General features: G+C 39.8%; 1 protein-coding gene across 1 annotated transcript in view; it reads left to right on the top strand.

Moving 5' to 3' along the window:
* The first annotated feature begins 1920 nt into the window (after nt 1-1920).
* The window catches only part of SLC10A7 (solute carrier family 10 member 7), a 146606-nt gene continuing 123796 nt past the window's right edge, over nt 1921-24730 (top strand). The window contains exons 1-4 of the mRNA XM_080344320.1: nt 1921-2080; nt 5694-5776; nt 11272-11408; nt 15466-15541. Of these exons, the coding sequence (XP_080200446.1) occupies nt 1981-2080; nt 5694-5776; nt 11272-11408; nt 15466-15541 (396 nt within the window). The 5' untranslated portion in view covers nt 1921-1980. The remainder of the gene's footprint in view (nt 2081-5693; nt 5777-11271; nt 11409-15465; nt 15542-24730) is intronic.

Below are 24730 nucleotides of genomic sequence, written 5' to 3'. Positions count from 1 at the left end.
GCTCTTGCTAGTGTCCTTTCAGGGCCACATAGGAAAAGATCTAAGCACTCTGATCTATGAGCAGTGCAGATGAAAACCATGTTGTACAACTACAGCCACCTCACCTGTGAATGAGTATCCGCACAAAGGTTTAATATGATAAACATTAACTTTACACCTTTAGTTGATTCATCTTATCTTTTCTGTGCAGCAATGAAATCTCATGCTTGTTATAATCACAGCTTGCTCTAGAAGAACCGGTGTTACGCATTTATTTTCTCCAAAAACTTTTGACCTGTAGCAGTTGCACTGGCAAATGCAGTGTGGTTTCGCAATTTTGCATTTGTATCTGAGAAGAGAGCAAGGACCAATATAAACTTCAGTAAACTGTAGTAGTGAAATGCAGTAGTAGTGAAACTGCACATTTTGGATCCCCTTGTGGGGGATGTGTACATGCTGTATACATGTTTACACAAGCGAGCCTCACAGGACACACAGCAATATATGCTTCCTGAAGTAGCTGAGATCACAGTTGAGCTTTGAGCTATAAACATTTATTTACTTGGTAGCAGAGAGTGTGTGGCAGGGCTATTCTTTGAAGCCTGAATATATTCACAGGAAAAGTATAAACTTTACCTAAACTTTACCTAAATATTCAGAAATCGCGGAGCAGAAGCGTTGTGTGTTTGAAACCTGCTGCAATAAGGCAGTCGTGGCAGCGCTGGTGCGAGCAGCCCGGTGACAGAGCTTTCCGAGCTCTATCATTTCCCTGTTAATGTGATTTAGAGCGAGGGAGTCGTGGCCGGGCAGAGCCGGGCTAATGAATCCATCAGGGGAGCGGAGCCAAGAGGGGAATGGGGAATAGAAAGCACAGGTCGGGCGCCAGAATGAGGTTTTTAGGATAGTCAGTTTCAATGGAGGCGGATTTAACACCGGAGCAAACCGACCGATCCCGGCACTGCGTTTCGGGAGGCGGCTCGTCCGGCGGGCGCACGGGGCACACGGCGGGGGGTGCGGGGGGAGCTGTCGGCAAGTCGCGATAGGCGCTTCTTTTCCTGCACCGTCTCAGGCCGCACAGGCAGGCGCCTTCTCACGGCAGCAAAGCGACACGGGTGAACTCCGAGGCGATGGTGGAACATCCGCCGCCTGGGCGCGGGAACGGGGCACGGCGCGCGTGTACAGACGCGCTACGCGCGTGACGCGGCCGTCACCGCCTGCCCGGAGCTCCTCGCTTCCGTGGTACCGGTTCCAGCGTCTTATCTGTCAATATTTTCGCTGAAAACGGGCTCCTGGCAGCCCCGGCCCGTGCCCGCCCTCGCAGCAGACCGCCGCCACGGACAGGGTCGCGGACGCGAGTGGCGGAAGGAGGCGGCTGGACAGCGGATGGGGAGTGCGGGGGTGCCCACGCGCCGACGAGCGCACACCTCCAGCTCGGCCGGCCCGCGCCACGCGCCCAACGGCCGTAACCGCCAGCTCGCGACCGCCCTCCCTCGCGTCAAACGCCGGGCGCCACGCAATGTACCAAATGTTGTAATGTACCAAAACAGCGCGCACGCCGGCAGCTGCCTGCCGCCCCACCGCGCCCGCCGAGCTCCGCGCTCGCAGGGGCCGCGCCGCCCGCCGCGACCAGCTCTGCAGCTGCGCTCCCCGACCCGCAAGGCAGTCGACGGCAGCAAAGGCGTCGTCGCCTCTCCCATCCGCCCCGCCCCGCTCCTGTGTCACCGCCACTCGCGGTGGCCACGGGCGCCCCCTCATCGGCGCGGGGATGCGGCGCGAGGCCGCGGCGGGGGCGACCGGCGCCGGCAGGGGGACCGGCGCTGTGGGCAGTGGCGCGGGCGGCGACTGCGTGTCTATTAGGAGGTGCGTGGTAGTGATGGCGGCCGTGGGTGAGACTTTTCCTGTCAGCGGATCGGGCTGGTCCTGCCGGCGGGCGGTGGGGCTGCACCCCGCCCCGGCGCTGCGCCGTGCTGCGCCGCACCGGGCCGGGCGGCGGGTCACGCCATGGGGCTGCTGGAGCGCCTGCGGAAGGAGTGGTTCATCCTCGGGATCGTACTGGTCATCGCGGTGGCTCGGCTGGAGCCCGCCGTCGGCGTCAAAGCGGGTGAGTCCGGCCGGTGCCCCGCGGGGGCCGCTTTGCCCCGGCAGCTGGGCGGGCGGTGCGGGGGGCGCCTGCGGGGGTCTCCGAAGCCGCCGCCCGAAAGTCCGGGCGCTCTGTGGGACCCGGCGGTACTTTGTCAACTGCTGCTGGCCAGCGCTGACCCCACGGCGGGGTTCGATTGTGTGGGCCGGGCCCGGAGCTGCCCGGGGTTGGGCCGGGTGCCGGCGGCAGGGCGGGGAGCGAGCCGCCCCGCGGCTGGATACAGGGGAGATTCTGTGGACCTTTCCGCAGGCACCCTGGGCGGAGGGTGCTGGTGGCTTTGCCGCTGGGGATGCCGAGGCTCGCTCGGGTGCCCCTCGGCCATGAGGGGCGTCCGCTCAGGAACTTTGAAACCGGAGTTGCCGAGGGGTTCGGGAGGGCGAGCGGCAGGGTGCAGCTCCTCGCCTCGGCTTGTTAGTCAGTCGCTGTTTCTTAGGTACCCAATAAATATTTCGAGGTGGGTTCCCGTGTGTAGCTTTGCTAGACACTGCACCAGTTGCTCGAATGATATCCTGCTCTTTTTGGATTAGTAGTAATGAAAACTGAGTAGCAACTTGCTTTGAATGTACTGCTGTTAAGTAAGTGATAACTTTAAGAACTCTAAGAAGAACATAAAGTTATTTCAGTTCAGTGTCTGCCATCTGCAAGCTTCTCGAGAGTTGTAGCCTAATGTATAGTATATCAAAATCTCAGGGGCTATATTTGAATCAGATGTGGGTTTTGTGTGTTTTTTTTTGTTTGTTTGTTTTTTACTTTATAATAACATACTTGTATTTTAAAGCTAGTTTTCTTTTTGGTCCTCTTTTACCTCCTCATGAAAGATGAGGGAAAACAGCGAAAATTATTCTGTGCAAAACAGTGCTAAGTGCTCACAGTAAACAAATCAGAAGACAGATCTGTCCTTTTCTGTGTAGTGAAGTCTGATAAGTTTTTTCTAACACTAGCTGATGAAATACCAGGTGTTACTTTGAAATAAACAGCATAAACAGTGTATCTTTAAGTGTATGTGCTGGTAGTGTCTTCTGGTTAGTTTCCGTTGTAAGGTCAGTTCCAGATGTTCCCCATTTTCAAAAACAAATTAAATCATATGTATTTTTTTCTGATTGATCTCTGAAGGTTTAAGGAAAAGGATGTAGGATAATATGCGAAGAAGAATCTAGTTGTGCTTTTATGTGCATAGATTTCTTTTTTTTTTTCATAACAGAGCTGAATTTTAAGGATAGACAGCTTCTCACTGAGTAGCCAACATTTTTTTTTTTTTTTTCCCCTCCCTTAGGTTCTGGGGCAAAAAAAGTGAATTAAAAGTGTCTGTGAGTACCTTCTGTGGCAACTAAGGCTGCAGTGCTTCATGGAGCTCAGGGTAGGCAAATACCTGCTGTGCAAGGATCCCTTCTAACATCCGTGTGCTGTTTTGCATAGGTGAACAGGACCTACAAGGAGCTTCTTGAAAGATTGTGCAGACCTTAAAAACAACTTTGAATGGATAATATCGAGTGGTTTATCCCCTTTTGTTTTGATTATCATGCTAGTTGTTAGCAGCAATCTGGGACATCCTTTTTACAAGAATAAGAGAGAATTTTTTCCTCAGCTTACTTCCTGCATTTTATGATGGAGAGCTTCATTTAATTATTCTACTGCAAAGATATGCCAAACTTCGACATAGTATTGTACCTGGGACAACTAGCCTGAAAAAAATCTCATGAGCATTGATGGAAATTCATGAGTGTGTGTTCTCCAAAGCATTATCCCTCTTCTGTAGCTATGTGATCTCAGTGCTCATTTTAAAACCTGGGAAAAAAAAGGTGGAGGATGGGAAATATCAGCATATGAAAAAAAAAAAAAAAGTCATCTTCCAGCTGACAAAACCATGCATTGTAATTTGCAGGGCTTTACTGAATGGTACGTATGGTCCAATATCTATACCAGTGGAATATTGTGACACAGCTTGCAGAGATTTGTGCTGTTGCCACCTTCAGGGCATAAGCCAAGCCCTTTTTGTGTGTTTTCCTATTTGATGAATGAGCCTATTTAGTTCCTTTGTGAAAAGAGCTTTCCTGATCATCTCTTTGCACAAGAGATGGAGAGGCTCTGTTCTGCCCAGAGTTCCCTGTGCTGCATGAACCTGACTGCTCTAGGGGTAGAGGCTTCTCCTGTGTGAAGGAGTTCAGGTAGCTCAGTGAAAAGCCCTAAGAGAGAAAAACCGAGTCCTGGAAGAACCCCTATCTTAGCCAGACTAACCAACTGCCTATGTGCCCAGTGTGTATATGCATGTACATATATGCCTTAATCTTCTAAGAGATCAGAAAAAATACATAGTTCTCTTTTTTTTTTTTTTTTTTTTCCTCCTGGCTATTCAGTTAGCACGCCATAATTTTGCAACTAGCCATGTGCTTTGTTGCAACTTTAACTCTTGCACTTCCTGGCTTATTTTTACTTTATGCTTCATATGGGTTGTTTGGTTTTGTTTTTGTATTTAACACACACAGTTTTAATGTCTCATCAGAGTCTTCTCTGAAAGTGGGATTTGGGTTTAAATGACTTAAGATGCAAACTCGAGTAGACTTGGTATATGATCAAATCCCTCTCATTTAAGGATCACTGACCATCAATGTATCATTCATCTGAGAGAGCAGAAAGGATCTTCTCTTCTGGAGTGTTGAGTAAAGGCTCACTTGTTTGCTGCTGCAGTTTTGCCCATGACAACTTACTGTCACTTGCAGAGTTAGGGTATTACTTTGCTCCTAAGCAAACTGCTAGTCTTTTCTTTCTAATAAAATAACTGGCTGAATGCTTGTGAAAAAAATGAGTATATACATTTTGCATTTGGTGGTCTTTGAAGGCAAAGTGTATTAAGAGAATTTATCATTTTTATAGGGGTGTAAAAGTATTTTATTTTATTCTCCCTGAAAAAAAGGTATATAAATAAATACTAATGTAAGCCTTTAACACAGTGGAACACGTGGAGGTGCAGGCATCTGCTCTCTCTGATCTCACTGGAGCAGTGTGTCTGAAATGTATTATTGTAGGGCTGGAATGAACCATTTTGCCACAGCCCTGTTGTGGGGGAATGATGCAGAATTGTATTGTCCCAAGGAACTAATTGTAAGGTATGATTTTGTTTCCTCTGTGGAGGCTGCTAGACAGATGTGTGTGTTGTGGGGGAAGAGGTGAGAGGTAGATAAGTGAATGATGTCAATGGCCCTGTAGGGCAGGCAGCTATTAGTTTTGTTTGAGTTTGCTGACACTATGCGGGTACTGTGATGACAGAGAAGAGCTCTGGAAACTTGCCTTTTTTCACATTTCCAGAATTTACTTATTAGCTTCCAATGGCCTGTAATCACAGAAGGCAAATCTGTGTGACAATGTACCTTGCTCTTCATTCACTGGTTTGCTTTTATTTAAAAATGAATAGCATGCTTTCTGTAACTTAATAGAACTCCACTCTTTTAAATAAAGCTACTTTAATTAGATTTTATCCAGGTATTCTTCTAAATATTCTCATTTACTTTGATGTAATATATGCATATCACTAACACCATGACTGTAGTTGACTTTGTTTTCTGTCTGTATTTTCTAGGACCCTTGAAACCAGAAATTACCATAACTTACATTGCTGTTTCAGCTATATTCTTTAACAGTGGACTCTCCTTAAAAACTGAGGTACTGTAATTTTTCTTTGCTTAATTATTTTTTCACTTTAAAAATCTTGTGTTGTTTTTGATCAAATTAAATGTAATTAGAATATTTAATTACTATGTTGTTGTGGTTCATACTGGTTTAACTATGGTTAACAAGAGAAGATAAATATTATATATTTATGAAATAACCTCTCCTTGATTTCAGAAAATTCTTCACAGAGTAGTGAACATGATAAGAAGGAGAGTGTGAATAAATTTCACCCATCTATTGAGGGTGGGTTGCTTGAGTTTGCAGGACTTTGACTAAACGCACAATTTTGAGACTGGATCTATACCCTGGATATGTTCCAAACCTAAATCAGGGTAAGACTCAGGAGAATGCTAACACCTGCCTTCTGCTATCCTTGGCTTCTACACTGCTTTAATTGAGACACAAGCCAGAAAACTGTGTGAATTCTAAAGTAGAACTTTGTAGGGAACTAGGCAGAGAGAGGCTGTGTGGAATCTTCATGCTTCTGTAGGACACGAAGAGAAGGTCATAGAATCATGGACTTATTTAGGTTGAAAAAAAACATTAAGATCATTGAGTCCAACTCTAAACCTAACACTGCCAAGTCCACCACTAACCACGTCCCTAAGAACCTCATCTACACCTCCAGGAATGATGACTCAACCACTTCCTTGGGCAGCCTGTTCCAATGCCTGACAACTCTTTCAGTGAAACAGCTTTTCCTCGTATCCAATGTAAACCTCCCTGGGCACAACTTGAGGCCATTTCCTCTTGTCCTATCACTTATTACTTGGGAGAAGAGACCGACACCCACCTTGCTCCAACTTCCTTTCAGGTAGTTGCAGAGAGCAATAAGGTCTCCTCTAAACGTTCTTTTCTCCAGGCTAAACAGTCCCAGTTCCCTCAGCTGCTCCTCATAAGATTTGTTCTCCAGGCCCTTTACCTTTTACAGAGAGATATGAGCTCTCTGTGCTTCCCTTCTTCATCTCACCTGCTGATTTCCTCTGTAAGTGAAACTGTTTAGTCACTACAGGATTTAAGCAAGCAAAGGTCCGGTGACTTGTAAGTTACCACATTGGTACACACAGGAGAGCAGATGGTAGCAACACAAAAGGGTTCCTCTGCAGATGCGAGGCCAATATACAGGTACTGAGTCTTGGCAGTCTTTTCCTATAGGATTTTATTGTGGACGAATGGACTTGAAGTGCTTACACTTCGCATATTACAGACATTGAAACTTGTTACACATATTGTGTTGCACACTTTTCAAAGAGGAACAATCTAGGAGTAAGAAGAGATGAAGGGGAAAACCTCTTAGTGATGTGTGGAGGAGGCTTGGAGAAAGGAAATTATGGCTACAGGCCAAGAGGAGAAGGAGCAACCAGAACTGAAGGAATACACTGCATGTCTCTGCTGGTCTAGTTTCTTGATTCCTTCTACGCTATTAGCTGTGCTAAGAGGTGATGTAACTCATATGTTGCATGACACTAATGCTTAAAATAGTGCTTGTATTGTCCAGTAATACATTATTTTCTTGGCAGACTGGGATTTGGATGAACAGCATGCATTCAACGAAACAAAGTTTCTGTACCTGTATCATGGTGATAAAGTTCCAAATGGAGGTGGTGTCTGAATTGATGGCAGCCCTCTCTTTCTGTGTCTGCAGGTGATTCTGGCACTAGGGCCTCTAGTTCTGCTGAGACAGGGTATAAATGAAGTGAATAACTTCAGTCAAATCTGTAGCAGCTATTTAGAGTCTTATGGTCTTACAGGAAAGCAGGAAAAAACATGTTATCTATTTGCCTGGGACAGTAATTCATCCTAATGGAAAGAGACTGCAGAGAGGCACTTTCTTCCACAGAGAAGAGGACCTGAAACACAAAGCCTGAGTATTACTGATGGAGTGGAGTTTTCTGCTTTCAGGGTTAGAAACTTCTGCATGCAGAGGGAAAAAATGTAAAACTTCTCCTTTCACTATTTTGCGTCCTTGAAGCTTTATAATTTCAAAGCTGCTGTGAGTGAGAGTGAAATAAGCAGCATTATCAAAGTCTTGGTTAGACTTTCAATGGTAGTGGACATCTAACCTCTTCCAGGTAAGGTGACTAGACTGACAGATTCTTCAGCAATGTGTCATGTCCCACTTGGTGCTTGCATAACTTTCTTTCATCTGTGGTTCTAAAAGCAATGTATTGATGTAAATGAAGTTTTTACAGGACCTGATGCTTATGCCAGTTAGCTATCTGTTTTGGAAGTGTCAGTTAGGACTGGTGCTGTACATCTAGCTTTATGTTCCATCAGGAAGCTAATGCTTTTCTGAATTTCTGCCATGGGAGTAGAAGATGAAGAGAAGAAAAACATTTAACTCATTGTACCTTATGCTATTACTTTCTCAAATGTATGTGAAAAACCATCCTTAAATGTGTTAGGAAACCAGGTCATGACATTATTAAAATTCTTTGGGGCACATTTTAGTTGTTTAAGGCACAACCAAAGGTTGGTATTATTAGTCAGTAAATATATATTTTTATTGGATTGCAAAGTAAGTTGTTTCTGCTTTTATCTTTCTTAGTTGTTGACCTGTGTGTCAGCTGTTCTACCTATTAATGTATTAATGGAGGGCTTCTGATAAGTGTGACAAGATTAGAAGAAACTGATGCTCTTTTGAGGTTACACTTCTGGTTTTGCCTGCTGTGAAAATGCGTGCTCAAAAAAACCGCTAACATGCATTCAGAAAGCATTTCACAAAATAATTGGCAGCATTCAGGGACAGCCTGTCTGTGCCTGGCCTCGTTACCTTCTCAAATCTAGAGGTGACTGAGGTCCTCTTACATTTGTAGAAATAGTCTGGATCCAGGAATGACAAGAACATTTGATTGCACCTTCATATAATGCTCTTTCAGTTTTCAGTGACTGGATAACTTGCTCTTTTAAAGGAAATACCTCCTGTAGGGCCCCAGAAATTAAATCACGTGTTTGAGTTACCCATTTCAATGAGGAATTCGGCAAGCCACTGAAAACACTGTTTGCTCTGTGTGGGTATTTGCCCAGAGGAGTCCAGCTGTGACCATCTCAGCATGACTGGATGGCAACAGAGACCCACACTGACCAGTGAGGGGCTTGGATAAGCTCTCTGAAGGGTCTGAAATACTGGGAAAGACAAGGTAACCTGTTCTACTTTGCGTGCAGAAACTTAGTCATAACTAGCAGCTTCCAGTAACATTTCTGAGATTTCTGCTTTTTTGAGGGCTATCGTGACAGGACGTATTTTTGAACAAGCCCTTGTATATTGCTTGGCAGGGTGAAGACTGCTTGCTTCAGTGTTTGTTCTATGATAATACCATCTATGGAATAACAATTTTAAAAGACAATCACTGGAGACATTTTAACGACTGGTAATTTAGATCCACAAAGACCTGTTCCTCTAGTACGGCATTCCTTCATGTGATAGGTTGGCTGTGTTGTAAGCGCCTTCCTTGTTCTCTGGAAGCTGTAACTGGCCTTTCCCAAGTTTTTGTCTTGGATTTTGCTTTTCAAAGAGTCACACAGTTTTCTTCAGATCATCTGTTTTTAAGACACTTTACAATTGGGAAAATATTAATTTAAAAGGGAAAATGGGCAATAACTGTAAGATACTGAAAGAATGCCATGTTTTGTATGATGCCATTCGTTCCACTGTCCACAATTCTGTATGTGTGATGGTGTCTAGGTTGGTGTGCCTTCAGAGATTGGTGTGCTAGGAAATCTGGGGCTGAAAGAAGCCACTGGCTTTGATTTTTCTCAATTGTATTATTTACTTTTAGATCATACCCTTTTATAGAGGAATTTTCAGATATCTTTTCTCACACAGGCTGTGTTTCTATTACTAGCCTTTTTATTTTTGCTTTCTTTTTGGGATAAGATGAAGTAACACTACAGTGAAGCTATTCCTAATGCTGTAGGTACTGTGATGGGTTATATGTGAAGAAAGCCTGTTTTTTCATGCAAAGTGAAACTAGCCTGCTTGAGAACTTTCTTTAAAAACAAAACAAAATAAACACAACAAAACCCCCTGCCCAAACAAACAAAAAACAAACAAACCCAAACAAAAACAAGAAAAACACACACAGAAACTGAGAAATCTACAACAAAAAGTTGCTTCATTCAGTTAACCAAGCACTGAATGCAATGGTACTTTCTTGGTACATTTGAAGTCCATGTTTTCTACAACTTTAAGAATAGGTTAAGAACAGATGTGTATTTTTTGTGGAAGTTTTTTTCCCTAACTCAAATTTGGGTGATACTTTACTTCTTTTAGTAATATAAACAAGGACACGATGCTCAATTGCTAGTATTTTCAGATGTATAATTACATTAGTGTACATTTGGATAGTTGAAAATGCAGTATTTGATTGTGTTTCATAAAAGTTCAACTGTTTTGAAGATTAGCTGCTGCATTACTGTACATGGAAATATACATTTTTATTTATTTTATTTTAATGCATCTAGCATGTCAGATAGCTGGAGAATCCTAGCAAATTACATTTTGACTAAAAGTACCATCACTACTTTTCCTATTGCATTGTTTACTTCAAAAGAGTGCAAGTTATTTTGAGACAGAGGGAGAGGATTTTTTTCTTCCTAACCTGTGAGAGTTGAAATGAGCTGAAATGTATAAGGTGCTTTTCTTGTACTTAAAAACTATGTGGAAGATCCATGGAGTGTCCAAAAAGACACAGAGAATCACTTAGCTAACTGAAGAGTATATTGTGCATATACTTGATCACCTCTCTGGAGTGCTCTTATGGCCTTTGAGGAAAGACACTAAAATAATTATCTTTTTTTCTCAGTCTCCCGTGGTGTTTTGTACCTTATTTCTCTGAATTTTGTGGCGTCATTGTTGTTAGCTTGTTATGGTCTTGGTATTCTTTCTTTACTATTCTTCATCAGCCCAATTTTTTTCAGTGCATTTCCTATCTGTTGATACAATAAATGAACAAAATCTGCTACAGATTACCTTGCTTTTTATGTTTGTTAGTCTTTCTTTAAAAAAACTCTCCACAGATGTTGACAGTTTGTAATGTAAGCATCCTTTTTTCATGGCATAAATAAGAAGCACAGTTTGTTGCTCTCTTTAGACTAGAGGAAACAGAAATCACAGGGACACTACAAGTTTCCCTTCCTCTTGATATCAACAGTCAATAAAGTAAATAGGCCGTCAGCATAGTTAACACAGGTTTTGAAGCAGTGACAAGGTGTTACAGCTGCCTGCTGAAAAGCTGCCATTAGGAGAGCTACGCTATCATTGAAGTGGTGGACAATTCTTTTGGAAAAATGCCCAGGAGCAGACACAGCTTTTATGTTGTCTGGATGTACTTCATTATTAACGAGGAGATCAGATGATCCCTAAAGATGCCTTTTTGACTTGCACTCTCTTTGTATTATAAAGATGATCCTAGTTTTAAAAGCACAAACGTGATCTTACTTCAGCTGGTATGACTGCAACTTCCTCTCTTCTTTTTCTTTTGCAGGAGCTGACAAGTGCTTTGATGCATGTGAAACTACACCTTTTTGTCCAGATTTTTACACTTGTGTTCTTCCCAACAGCGATATGGCTTTTTCTTCAGCTATTATCAATCACACCTATAAATGAATGGCTTTTAAAAGGGTATGTTTAAGCATAATGAAGTGAATTATATTTGTGGCTGCCTTCTTAAAGGGCTGCTCATCCTGCAATGAGTGTTTTAAGACTTATATTGTGAACAATTTTGCCAGTTGTTTTTGTGCTTCAGCATTTTCCTGTTGAAAACACAGTACACACACAAGATTATCCTTTCAGGAACCTGGTCTCATTTTTAGAAAGTTGGGTCAATTAATTTCATATGTAGGGAGTTTGCAACAGGTTAGCTTGCTTTATATCACAAAACACAGCTGAAGTGCTATGCTGAGTCTCAAGAGGGAGGAAAGAAAGGGAATGCTGAAGGAAAAACATAAGTTGGTGAATAAATACAGTGTATGCAACATACTGGTGTTCCATTTTGTTTTTAAATGGTCTGTACTGAGCATCTCTTGCATGTGGCTGGATTTGGGTTCAGGATCTTCTCCTAGCTAAATTTTGGAAAAAAAAATTAAAAAGAGTGAAATTTTTGTAGGAAGAGATCTTTGAGATGAGCAGAAGCTATGTTACCATGAAAACAATGTGTTTTAAATCTTTAGTTTACTCTGCCAAGGTGTGATTCCAAAGCTCTATTGATGGTGCAGTAGTGATAGATGTTATGAAAAAAATAAAAAGCTTTTTTTAGAATCAAAGATAAATACCTAGCACCGTGCAGCTCTACTGGAATGTTTGAATACAAAAAATGAATTATTTTAGAAAACTGCTCAAAGAATCCCCATTGTTTCTTACTGCTTGGTGGAACATTGCTTGGGGAGAGTTCTCTGTATTAAAAGTGTAATGATAAAGCTGCTCATGTATACATTTTTACACGGCCTAAACCTAAAAGAACATTTTGTTTTGTTTTTAAGAGGCTTCTCCAGGTGTTCCACCAAGTGTGAAGTGCTCCAAATGATACTGAGAAGGTGAAATTGAGATATAATTTAAAAGTTAGCACTGTTTTGCTTAACAGTATTAGTACATCAAGGAAATAACAAGCTTGTGTTAAAATGTCCACTTGCATTTGGCTATTCACAGTAAAGGTTATTTTCCACAGTAAGCCAAAACTCCCTCCTAATCCATGGGAATCTCAGTTGCTGAAGTGGAGGGTGCAAGAGACTTTTGTGCTTTTTGTTCCTTGCAGCACTTCTTGTCCTTTCTTTCCTATGCCTCTTATGCTGCTTTGGTTCTTAGTATTTAAGGGACATAATCTGTTACATGCAAATGTATATACATGCACACCTGTGAAACTGAGTGTAAAACTACGTATGTATGTATTTTTTAAAAAGATACACATGTATGTGTATCACCCTAAACCAGCCTCATTTTTCATGAAGGCATGTCTGCTTATTACTAGTCTGCTAATATCTTTCTGCACGTTTCAAATTGCCTTGCAAGCACTTGCTCCTTGAGTACTATTTGTTTTGGCCATGTTTTAACTTTCAGTGCATAACTCTGCTTTATTGAGACTTCATTCAAAGAATGGTCATTTTGGGGAGTTTAATGAGGGTTATCATATTTATTTGAAAGAGTGATTTCTTGATAAATACTGCTGTTCAGGACACTCTCAGAGCAGCAGCCATTGTGTGGCTCTGTAGGCATCCACTCCAAAGGGAGCCTGATGGGAGCTGTTCCTTCAATGCTGTGCAGATGCAGAAGAGACTGAGCTCCATCCCAGTTCTAGGATCATACATTTTAAAGCAGGTACTTGCTTGTCCCTATATGGGTATGTGAAAGGAGAGTGAGGAGCAGATGTGAGAAACTGCCTGTTCCTTTAATGTTCTGTGTAATCAGAGATTCATCCTAATGCCGCACAGCTGTAGTTTTTATATCCTGGAAACAGTGAAGTACCCTAATGAAAGCAGGGGGGAATGAAACAGGCTTTGGCAAAGCTACTTCCTCATCATACATGTTTAGCACAGCTTGTAGTGGGAACTGTTTGATAGTCCTAACAAAGACCTGGAAAAATATGACTTCTGACCCTACTTCAGTTGCCTGTAATGTATCAGTAGAACAGGTATTATTCTTATCGGCATTCAGCAAGTGTTTGAACCCCTGATGTTCGTGGTTATAGCATGGCCTGAACTGGTAGAACGTTTCAGGTGGTTGTTATCTGTAGTGATCTGTTGGTTATTAGAGGAATTTGTTTGTATATTGGTAGTGTTATGTGTAGTTGATACAAAGCAAGAAATAAAAGTTGACAAGTGTGTGTTTCAATACACCTGATTAAAAGTATTTGCATTTAGTGCGTGTGCCAGGCTTGTTTTGTAGATGACTATTTTTCCTATGTATTTAAAACCATAACTGGATAATGATTTTTATTTTTTTGAATTTCAAATTTATTATTTTAAATTTGAGAGGGTTCACAGAGTTTCTGTTATTCAGCCTTTCTCTTATAGTATGGAAAATCCCTGCCAGATGAGATGAATGCACTTGCACACATTTCATACCTCTCTGGATAACTTTGAACTTAACCTACCCCTTATTAGTGCAGGTGAGAAGTTCCAGGAGCTCACTGTGAAGAGACTACATAGAAGAGAGAAAACAATATCAAAACTGATGTGGGGGATGGCCATCAGAATTGCCATGTGTTTGTCTGCTGTGTATTTTCATATATATTTCCAAACTTTCCATGCCATTTCTTTTTCCTGTATTTCTTTTCAATATGAGCCTATCCTTCTATGTGCTGACAACTCTCTGCTTCCATAGCTTACTTCACTATAAGCTGAAGGTACTATATACTTCCAAGGTGATGCTTGCTGCTTTGTGATTGGATTTATATAATGCTTACACCGGTTGCCTCTTTCCTTTTTCCACAGTGTCTGTCACTGACAAACTGGATACTTTTGTCACTTACTTCTTTTTGTTTCTTTTATTGAAGCTTTTTGTATACTTGCAGCATATCGATTGTGCTACAATCTGCTCCCTGTTGTTTGGCTGTAATATTTCTGTTTGCTATAGCTTTTTGATGCTGCGTTTCTCAGGGACGGACTAACAGATTTATGAGTATGAAGTAGTTCACCACTAGTAGTTAATTGTTCTGAATAAAAATACTGTCTCAAACTCTAATGCTTGAAAAAATATGTCGATTCCGTGCTTTTGGGGGTCTCTCAGACTATTTTATTTCATGCCTTACTGTTCCGAGTCAACACAGCTTTTATTCAGAAGGCCTATTTTACTTAGTTTAGTTTCACAAGTTTAATTGTAATCTGTTATGGTATGCTCTTGTTGGTTTTAAATACACATTTAATACAACTAATTTATTGTAATAACCACTTTTTGTGGACTGTCTTTAAAAAAAAAGAGAAAGCTTGTAGTTTTTTTCATACTTTGCAACAGCATTTACTTTATACAATGATAATCGCTGCATAGATAAAGGAAAAAATGACAGATAACAATAATGTTTATAGACTTCTAAAAGGCAGGAGAAAGCTTTTGATAATTTTAACAGGAAGTGAAAACATGCATAATAATGAAACATCTGATGGCCTTTTAATGTTCAGGAAACAAAAAGCTTAATTGTGAGCTTTTTTGTTGTTTTTTTTTGGGGGGGAGTAGGGCTTGATGAAAAACGATGTATAGTGGGAATCTGGAACAGCACGATTCTTCTTGCTCTTCCACTTCACAGTAAACACTGAACAGCTTTTTCAAGAAAATAGGGGTTTACATCCTTTTCTTTTTTTTTTTTTTTTTTTCCCCCAAATATTTACAGTTATCTCAAAACCCAGTACAAACTTTACTACATCAGGACACGTGATGCAGTTGTCTTAGTGATAGATGTGTAGATGTCTTTGTGAGTGGTAGATGCAGTACTACATCTGGGGAAATGGAGTCACGGAGAGATTAAGTGCTCAGGTTTTTAGATGGTGACACAACTCTTCACTGTGGTGGTTGGTAAGAGATAGCACAGAAATCCTGCCAGCTGGTACAGGACTGTAACTAATACAAACTCATTGGGTTGCACAGGTGATAAGATGATTGTTTCTACTCAGCTATTTGGTATTTTAAGGTTTTAGGTTGCATAGAGTTTGTATCATCTGAAGAACCTAACATTGCTTTCTGTTGTTTTTAGCTTGCAGACAGTAGGCTGCATGCCTCCTCCTGTGTCTTCTGCAGTAATTTTAACCAAAGCTGTTGGTGGAAATGAGGTGAGTTTTCATTTTGTTCTTGAATGCTTTTTTTAAACAGAAGTTCAAACAAATATTTATTTATGATGAAGTTGTGGCAAAACAACTATAATGTAACTACAATGTGATGCTATTGTGGTTTGTAAAAACTTCTAGGATTAAAACTTGGGTTTTGTATTGGTTTCAAACAAGGGATATAGTCTGCTGGCATTGCTCAAACTGAAAGAAGCTCAGTTTTCTGAGGTGATCTAAAGGTTTCTGATAGAATTTTGTTAGGAAATTTCTGCTTGTTGCTGCACTGGAATTCTTAACTGTATGATGTTTGTATGCTGTATACTAGTTATTGCATAGACCATTAGCTTTGTGGTGAAAAACTACCCTTGCAGCAGTTGTTTGGCTGGTGTTTAGTATTGAAAAGCGCTATAGTATGAGTCCCTGAAGCCTGAAGCTGCAAACATAGCAAGTGAGATGATGATGACACAAAAATAAATTTAAATCTTATATGAGGCTGCATGAAATGAAAATTTCAGGAACATGGAGTTTGCTGCTGCTGATGTAGTATAAAGTTCTCTTCAGACAGGAAATGGCAGAATTGAAGTTTTTTATGCAAACTCTGGTCATGTTATACTTCTACCTTAAAATGGCATGTTCTGGTGATATTTCATACTCTTTCTTTATCCACAGAACACTTGCTATCTTCAGGAAGACCAAGTAGACAGCATTTGGGGGGAAATTAATTCAGGAGTGCTAGTTAATGAGGTTGTTTCCTTTAGATCTGCTTCCTCATAACTGCCGAAGGTGGGTGAGACCCAACAGGTGAGGAAGGAAGACAATAACAATAAAAAGAGATGGGTTTTAAAGCTAGGGCTGTTCTGGAGGGTTAGAGCCAAATCTTGATTCAGCCATAGAGCTTCTGTGTGAGATTGGGTAAATCACTCCAACCACGTTTTTAAAATATGGCCATTAGTTGTGTACTTCTCATTTTATGAGTTCAGACTCTTGGGACCGATTAACGTCAGCTTTGAAAACACATGATAGCACTGAAATAGATTGAAGTTGTACTTGGTACTGACAAAGTGCTGTTTAATTGCTGTATCCTTTGAAGAGAGACTCAAAGCATCTCAAGTCAGGCATCTCCAATTACGGGCAATCCTGATGCACACTGCTGTCTCTCAGTTTGCTACCTGAAAACAAGGATCATAAAATTGTCCGATGGACATGCTGTGGAGTAATTAGTATAAGGAAATAATTTGGGTACATAATAGTGAGCAACAGAGAAATGAAAAGTTTTTTAGTTAGGATTCTAGATGTAGGTGCTGTAAATTCTACAAAGGTGCCACATAGTGAACAGTGAGGATGAAATGAAGTACTGAATGAGCATTCATCCAGTGTCAGCACTATCTGTCCTATCCTTAGAACAAGCAAAAAAATCCTCTGGAAAAAATGGAGATGTGATTGGTTTGTTGAAGGCAAATACCATAGAGCATTTGTGTGCAGGAGAGAGAGAGAGAGAGGTTTTAGCTTCCTGACTGTTAAAGTTCACTTTTATATGGTAGTGTTCTTCTGGAGTAGTGGAGGTGTGTGTGTTTCAGACCAGCTGAAAAATGGAAATTTTCTATCGTGTGAGGCTTGTGTAAATAATTGTATAAGTGACTGACAAAGTAAGCTTGAACCTCTAGGTCTTCTGTACCAAACTGGTGTTGAGGTAATGTAAAAATCCATACCTTGATAGTGTTTTTTACAGATAGTGGCTGATAGCAGAGATGGAGTGAATCGAGAATTGGGTCTTGGGAACTGAGTGTTCTCAGTCAGGCTCTAGGAAGGTATGCAAAAGAGGAACACTCTTTAAACATGCTCAGTGTAGAAGTGTGTGGCAAGTTTATTGTCAAACTTGAGCAAGTTTTCAATGCAAACATATTTTTGGAATCTGATGCTTCTCTGTCATTCACACTATTGCTATTTTTTCTCCTGAAGAATAGCAAATCACATCACTCATGCCAGAGTAGAATACCCTCTCATCTCTCCTCGTGAAATTTCATCTAAGCTGTCATTAATATATTTCGCTTTCTGTTATGAGCAGAACAATGTACTTTTCCCCATTTTAACTTTAAATCTGGTACGTGAAGAAGAATTTAAACCTGGGAGTCAAATGGAAATATAAGAGATTGTACTGTGAGAGCATTTGTTCATAATAGTGCTGCTTAAACTGCTTTTTCCTCATCAAGCATGTATCCCTTACCTACAGAAATTGATTTGTCTGAGGGTGTATCTGCACTGCATAATGCAATATGAAGATAAATGGGCTTGCTCAGAAGCAATATAGTGAAGGAGCTCCCCATGAACTAATTATTCTGAGAAGTGGCCTGCTGCTGTATGGTATAGGCACACCCTGAATGAGTGGTCTGAAGGCCTCTTTGGATTTCTTGAAACACAGCACATGAGAGCCATGGGAGTTGACTGTGTTATGACAGTGTAGAGTGGTTTAGGTTTTCTTTATCGAAGTAGAAGTGACTATTTAATGTCAAATTGAACTTGGGTTATTCTCAAAGAAATGCTGGGCACTATGGTAGAAGTAATACTCAAGTGGGGCTGAGGAGACGTGGCTTCTATTTTTAGCACTATCATTAACCTCTTGGGTAAAAACAGAGTGGGGTGTCATGTCACTGGGGTTAGCAGTAATGGATAATGGCTACTTCGTGAAGTGTTTGATCATCAGTGCTGAAAAGCCTTGTGTAAGAGCTAGATTTTGCTATTCTGTGACGTGGTGGTTAAGTATTTGGTCAAGTGCTTAGAAAGAGAGTCTATGTCTTTAAAAGCTGCTTGGATGGAGGATTTTGCTGCCTATCAAACAGAAAATTTGATTGTGAGATGATAAAAGGAAGATATTTTTGTTAATCTTAAAAGGATTTTTGTTTTTGATACATGCCTGAGGGCACAAAATAAAATGTTCTGATTTTGTTGTCTAAGGAAGATAGGGTCACTAAAGCTATCTAAGAATTCCAATTAAACTGTGTTCATCATTGAAAAAGTTAATGTTGTGGGATTGTAAGTACAAACTAAGAATCTAAAATGACAAATAATAAACTGTCAGGGTTTAATAGCAACTACGCAATCTACTAGTGTTTGTTTTCCTGATGTTTCAAACACATGGTGTATAAAAAAAAAAACCAATATATCTAATCTTTAAGTCCTCTTGATATGTGTATAAGAACACAACAGCAGAACAGTTATTCAAATGCGCAAATGTAAAATTGTCCGAAGGAAAAATAAGTCTTTCTTCTTCCTATACGTGATTTGATCACCAACCCTGTGATCTATACTGCTTTCAAATCTCTGGTCTTAGCAGCTGGTAGGCATGCTTTCCAAACTCTGCCACCTTAGCCATTTGTATTACTTTGCAGTATGCCTAGTAGATCAGCAGGCAGGAGCTGATTTTGGTGGTTGGTGCATTCCAGAGGAAATAAATCTTTATCAAAAAGCCCTTTGTCAGCAGTAGCCTTCCAGTAATAAGGGAAAACAATCAAGCCAGTTAGCACCTTTGCCTGCTGTAGCTGGGGCGTTACCATGGGGAGAAACATTATATTTGGAAACCAAAAGGCCTGTTGTTGTTTGAGGGTGAAAATTAACATCTTCAGTTTGCTCTGATGTGTGACTGATTAAGTGGCTTGTTTTAGGGAACTGGAAAGAGCCTATTTCAGAAGTCATAGGGATTTTAGGGGGGAAAAGATCTTCATAGCTTTATAAGAAAGAAATGGAAAGATAGTGAAGAGATCATCAGACTGAAAACCAGTAGCAGATTTTATAGGTGTACTGGAATTTTTTCTATAATCAATGGACAAGAAATCCAGAGTTGCTATTAGCAGAGTGGAAGAACAAAAGAATCTAGCTGCAAAGAAAATAATGGAGTGACTAGTTTACATTCAGTACTGCTTGTTACATGGGACTTAAGACAGACTTTTCAAATCTCATTTCCTTGCATATCACCATTCATAGCAAAGGCAGCAGCAGGGAAGTTTAGTTGTTCAAGGCAGTGTTTCTGTAGCACTTCAGAGTAACTTGTGTACAGCTAGTGATATTGGTACCACATTTTGAAAATGTCTGATATACAGAATTGTAAGATGTTTGCTTGTGATTGTTGGAAAAATACATGGTTGAGATAAAAATTTTGTCTGAAGATCTGCCTGTGTAATCCAGACTATTGGGGTGCTAGTATCATTCTATGAAGAGAAATGTTGGTAATTGAGGGGTGTAAGTGTTGAGGAGGGAAACTCTCTCTGATTTCTGAAAATCTTGGCTTTTGGAGGAGAGGAGGATGATTAATGGCTATTCTTTGTTTTGTTCTGGTGGAAGTAGCTGTTCTTGCTGTGATGAGCGTAGGGCTACAAATTTACACCTGTTGACTCTTGGACCTGTTTTTAGGTTGTTTCAGCTCTTCTCCCTGGTTTCTGTATGATGTGTGGTTTGTTCTCTCAGCTCTTTCAACTCTTGGTTCTTGTCTCTGTTTCTCCTTCTTCACCCTGTTTTTTCCATCATTCCTCTTGTGAGCCCTTCCTATATGATTAATTAATTCTGCAAATAACTTTCTAAGCCTATTCCTAGCTTTTGTTGCAAATACATTTAGTTTGTTAGCCAAGCCGGTTTCAAGCACTGAATTTAGTTTGATGCTTATGAGGCCCTGTATGGACAAAGAAATGTTCATATGTATACTGGCAAAAAATAAGGAGGGAACACCATGAGAAATCAAAATCTAATTTATTTGGTGATATTTTCTCAATTACTTAGTTGTTTCTGTCATCAGTAAGACTTAGGGAGTATTTTGGTTTGTGAAGAGGACACTTCATTTAGTTAAAAAATCAGAATGAAAACCAGAAGGCCTCGCTTTTGCTCTTTACTCTTGTTGAGCTACGAAAAGTCACAATTTTAATGACGTTGTAGCATCTGACAGCACTGAAAGCTTTTTGTGTCACTTGTGTGAAAAAGTCTTGTAGTTTTTTGATGAAATTATAAAACCTTATTTCTTTAAAAGTCTGCTTCTAACTATATATTTCTACAAGAGAGACAAATGTCAGCATTTCAGGGTAGTATAAAGACAAACTTATTCAAAGCTTGGAGATCTTCAGACAGAAATGCTGTAGAGATGCTAGATATTACTACAAAGTATTCAGACAGCAAATATAATACTTTCCTTAAGAATCAAAGTGATGAAGAAAAGAGGTTGAAAATTACATCTATAAGTCTATTATCAGTTTGGGAGAAAAAACAATTTGTGATGACTTTTACGGCAGCTTAATGACACATTTTTTAAAAGTGAAACATAACAGGCAATGGCTGTGATGGAATTGTACCGATAAATCGTGGCAGACAGTTCATTTTATTGAACAACACTTTGGCTATTGTGCTGTCTCATACACAACAAAACCATTGAGAGTTGGTTGGTTGGTTTGTTTTTCAGTTAAGCTGTAGCTTGTACAAAATGTCTTAATCAAGGTGATGTTTTATTTTTTTGCAAGTTTCATATGGATCTGCTATGTCTTTTGTAAAACAAAGTGTTGCATATGCAAGACAAGATTTTGAAATATAAAATAATAGACTATAATGAAGAAAGCTAGAAAGCTATTTATGAAATTAGACAAAGTAAGGCAAGAGTTCTAGTATTGACTCTTAGATTTGCTTTTTGAAGTGGAGGTAGAACATAAACCCAAATATAAATTTACAAGAAAAATAGCTATCATTTCTGGAAAAGAATCAAGAGAGCATAGTAACATTTTGCCAACAAATTATATGCAAAAGTTTTAAGTGATTTTGTTTGTTTGTTTGTTTGTTTGTTTGTTTTTTAAAATAAAGAGCTTATGAGTTCTTACTGAGAAATAAACACTGGAAAATTCCTTTGTTTGTGAGTGGTGTTTTTTTTTAAGTAAAAACAGAAAAGTGAACCCTAACACTACTGTGAAATCACAGGAAAATATTGATTTCTCTAAAAATATCTGAAGTTCTTTGAACTGTGTATACATGTACATTAACCTTAAAAAATACAATGAATAAAAAGAAGTACAAGGTCTAATGGTTCGTGATTCATACACTGCTACACTAGTGTATCAGGAGTGTTTGCCCTTGGAAAGTAACACATGAATGTTATGAAACAAAATAGTTTATCGTCTTCAAATAAACTGTATGTGTCATGATGTATAGTTGTCTTGTATGATATAGTGTTTTCTTCTATACATATAAGTCAGAATTTACAGTAGTGTTATCTAAAATTTGATTTCCAAATTGCACTTAATATTTTTTAGGTTTTGTTTATGAAAGGGTAAGTAATTTTGTTCTATTGTTTTAAAATATGATACTGTAAAATGAAAAAACCTATAATGATTATTTTTAAAAAATTATTTCCTAAGTAATAAATTTTTCTGTCCACACAGATTAAATAGTTCTAGATGAAAATGTAATTCTACCATTAGATACTACACTGAACTCTCTGGGAAATGTATGTGGGTGTCAAAGGACAAATTTAGGGAAAATGTCTGTACTTCACATGTACAAATATAAAGAATTAACTGTGTCAGTATAAGCCTTGTATGTACATAGAAGCTGTTGTGCTATTAAATTCACCCGCTATATTCTAGTATTACAGTCTAATTTTTAATGTATCCTAAGAGTTTTCTTTTATCATTACTGTGCTTTGAGCAGATGGTTTTTATTGAACTATTTATTGACACTTAGGGTTTTTTCCTTCTCGGAGTGGTGAGTGCATTTTTATATCCATCAATACATAGGAGTAGCCCAAATTATTACTTACAATATGAATTTCATCACTATAATGTGTCTCAGTCACACAGGTCCATTAGATATCTCTAGAGTTCCTCATCATCTTCTGAAGTCTTCTATAACCCAAAGCAATTGTGGAATCTTCTGGGTTTTTCCCTGCTCTCACTGTTCTCCTTTAATTTAGCACTAGTAGGTCTAATACAGATCTACTATGAAAACTGTTCAGAATGGAAGGGATTTTCAAAAGCATTCAGCTCTACTCTTTATTCACTGGAAGCAAATTCAGGTTAGCAGTGAGGCTTCTGAAATTCCCATATTCAGGCATCTAATCTCAAAACTCCTGACTTCAGCTTATACAAAGTTTCAGATTTTCCTGAAGCCTTTGCAAAGCAGTTGATTTACTACCCTAAGGTGTCAGTGGTTGAGTGAGACTTGCCATAAAAGATCTGGTTTTGGCCCTGAGTTCCAATACCTATAACTCTGGTTCTTTCATGTGGCTTATATAGCGTCCAGTGGAAAAAGCCCCTTTCCTACACTCCTGGGAGCCTGAGAGATTTTTTTTTTTTCACATTGTCATGTTTTTCTGGGATTGTGTTTTATGCCTCCGGACTGTGGGTATAAACCCAATAGATCTCCATTCTCCCCTCTCCTCACCAGTCACTGTGAGGGCCCTGTCTCTGTCCCTGTGCAAGTTTGAAAAAAATACCCTCTGTCCCACTGAGCTGATAAATTAAGGGTGAGATGATAGGCAAAGACTGTGTGGAAGAGATTAGGGAAATGCAAAAAATATATCGAATCTCTTAACTGCACAACTTTTGATGTACTGTAAGATGTATGACACTGAACTTGCAGCCTGTGCATTTTCAGCCTTCCCAAATCAGGGGTGCTTGTAGCAGCTCTGCCATAATCTAGGAAGTTGTAAAATCGCCTGTTTTAATTCTGCTAAGCTGCTTGGGTTGTGGCTGGAAAGTACCTGGAATCATCATAGCAGTGTGCTTTTCCAACTATGTTTGTCTGACTGTCCTTCATGAGACTTTGTAAGTATTTTCAGAGGCTTTGCTGTCACTGTTCTACAGTGCTTGACTGGGGAGATGTGTATTTTTGTCTGCTATGAGACATTCAGTGACCCTGAAAGCTGTTTGTGGCATGAAGAAGCCAGGACAGTCAAGTTGTCTTGCTTTCATGCTTGACAAAAATGGCCTTTTAAAGCAAGGTGGTTTTGTATTCGTCCTGGTCTGCAGGTTAATTCAGTGCAAAATTATATTGTGCAAGAGCTTCCTTTATTTAGCGGGGAGTACTATATGCATTGCCTATGCAAAGCAAGCATTTTTAAATTGTTTTAATGTATCAGAAATACTTCTGTTAAAATATTTGCAGAGAGTGGGCTCTACAATTTCTGTACACTCTGTTGTTTAATTCTTAAGGCTGTTTGAAAGAGAGACTGAAGATATTTTACTAGCAAGGGAGGTACGTTACTTGTTCTCCCCTGGTCTTTGAAAGGAAAGGCTATCTTTTGGAGAGCAGTGAAGACTGGAAATATTATTCTGATGGTGACAGCTTCAAAAAGTTACAGCTGATTTGTTTGCAGTGGAATGTTTCATGCAGACTTAATTCTACTGAATGCCTGTACGATGCCAGCATTCACAATGGAAGCATCTTTTTCTAATGACTTTCTTTTGGCACAGCAGTGCAGTTGTTTCCTGGCACTGACACCCAGTCCCATGCTGGGTTCTGGTTCTGCTGTCCCTTACCTGTTGGTTTACAAAGTAAACACTCATTTAATAGTAATTTTAATAGTAAGTGAAGTGTTTAATCATTGCATGTGTTAGGATTGATGTCAAATCACTGATAACAGCAGAGCAGAAACTATTCAGCTTTGTCTGCTTGTAGGTGGTTTATTTTCTACCATGAACAATAAAGATGGTTCCTTTGATGTCTCTTCGTGCATTCACCTGTCTCTGTGGACCTGGACCCTATTGCATGAAAAGATACTACTGTAAATGGTTTAGCATGGCTGTTGGTAGCCCCAGTGTGGTGACTGGGAATTAAAACATGTATTTATAAAACTAACAAAAGCTAATATGCAGCAATATTGATTGTTAAAAATGGCATTAATTCAGTATTTCTTTATAAAAAGAACATATGGAGTGATAATATATAGAGTGTGACTAACATTGTGAAATCTGAAAAATACCTTTTACATATGATATACCTTTAACATTTGCAGCTCATTGCAGATAAATTGAAATTAAACATGTCTGTTGAGAAGACAAAATGCCCTTTAGGAATATCTTCAATGGATTTAGTCAAGGATAGCATTACTGTTCCTGAAATGTGCGAATTCTGAACACTGGCGTGTAAAGAGATAATGTTACATTGTTTCTCCTTTTTGTTTGTTAAAATCAAAGTTTCAGAGTAGTTCACTTGGGAAAGTTTTTATTTCTG

The sequence above is a fragment of the Nesoenas mayeri genome (assembly GCF_963082525.1).
Source record: "Nesoenas mayeri genome assembly, chromosome: 4".
Lineage (NCBI taxonomy): Eukaryota > Metazoa > Chordata > Aves > Columbiformes > Columbidae > Nesoenas > Nesoenas mayeri.
This window is presented reverse-complemented; position numbering and strand designations above follow the sequence as displayed.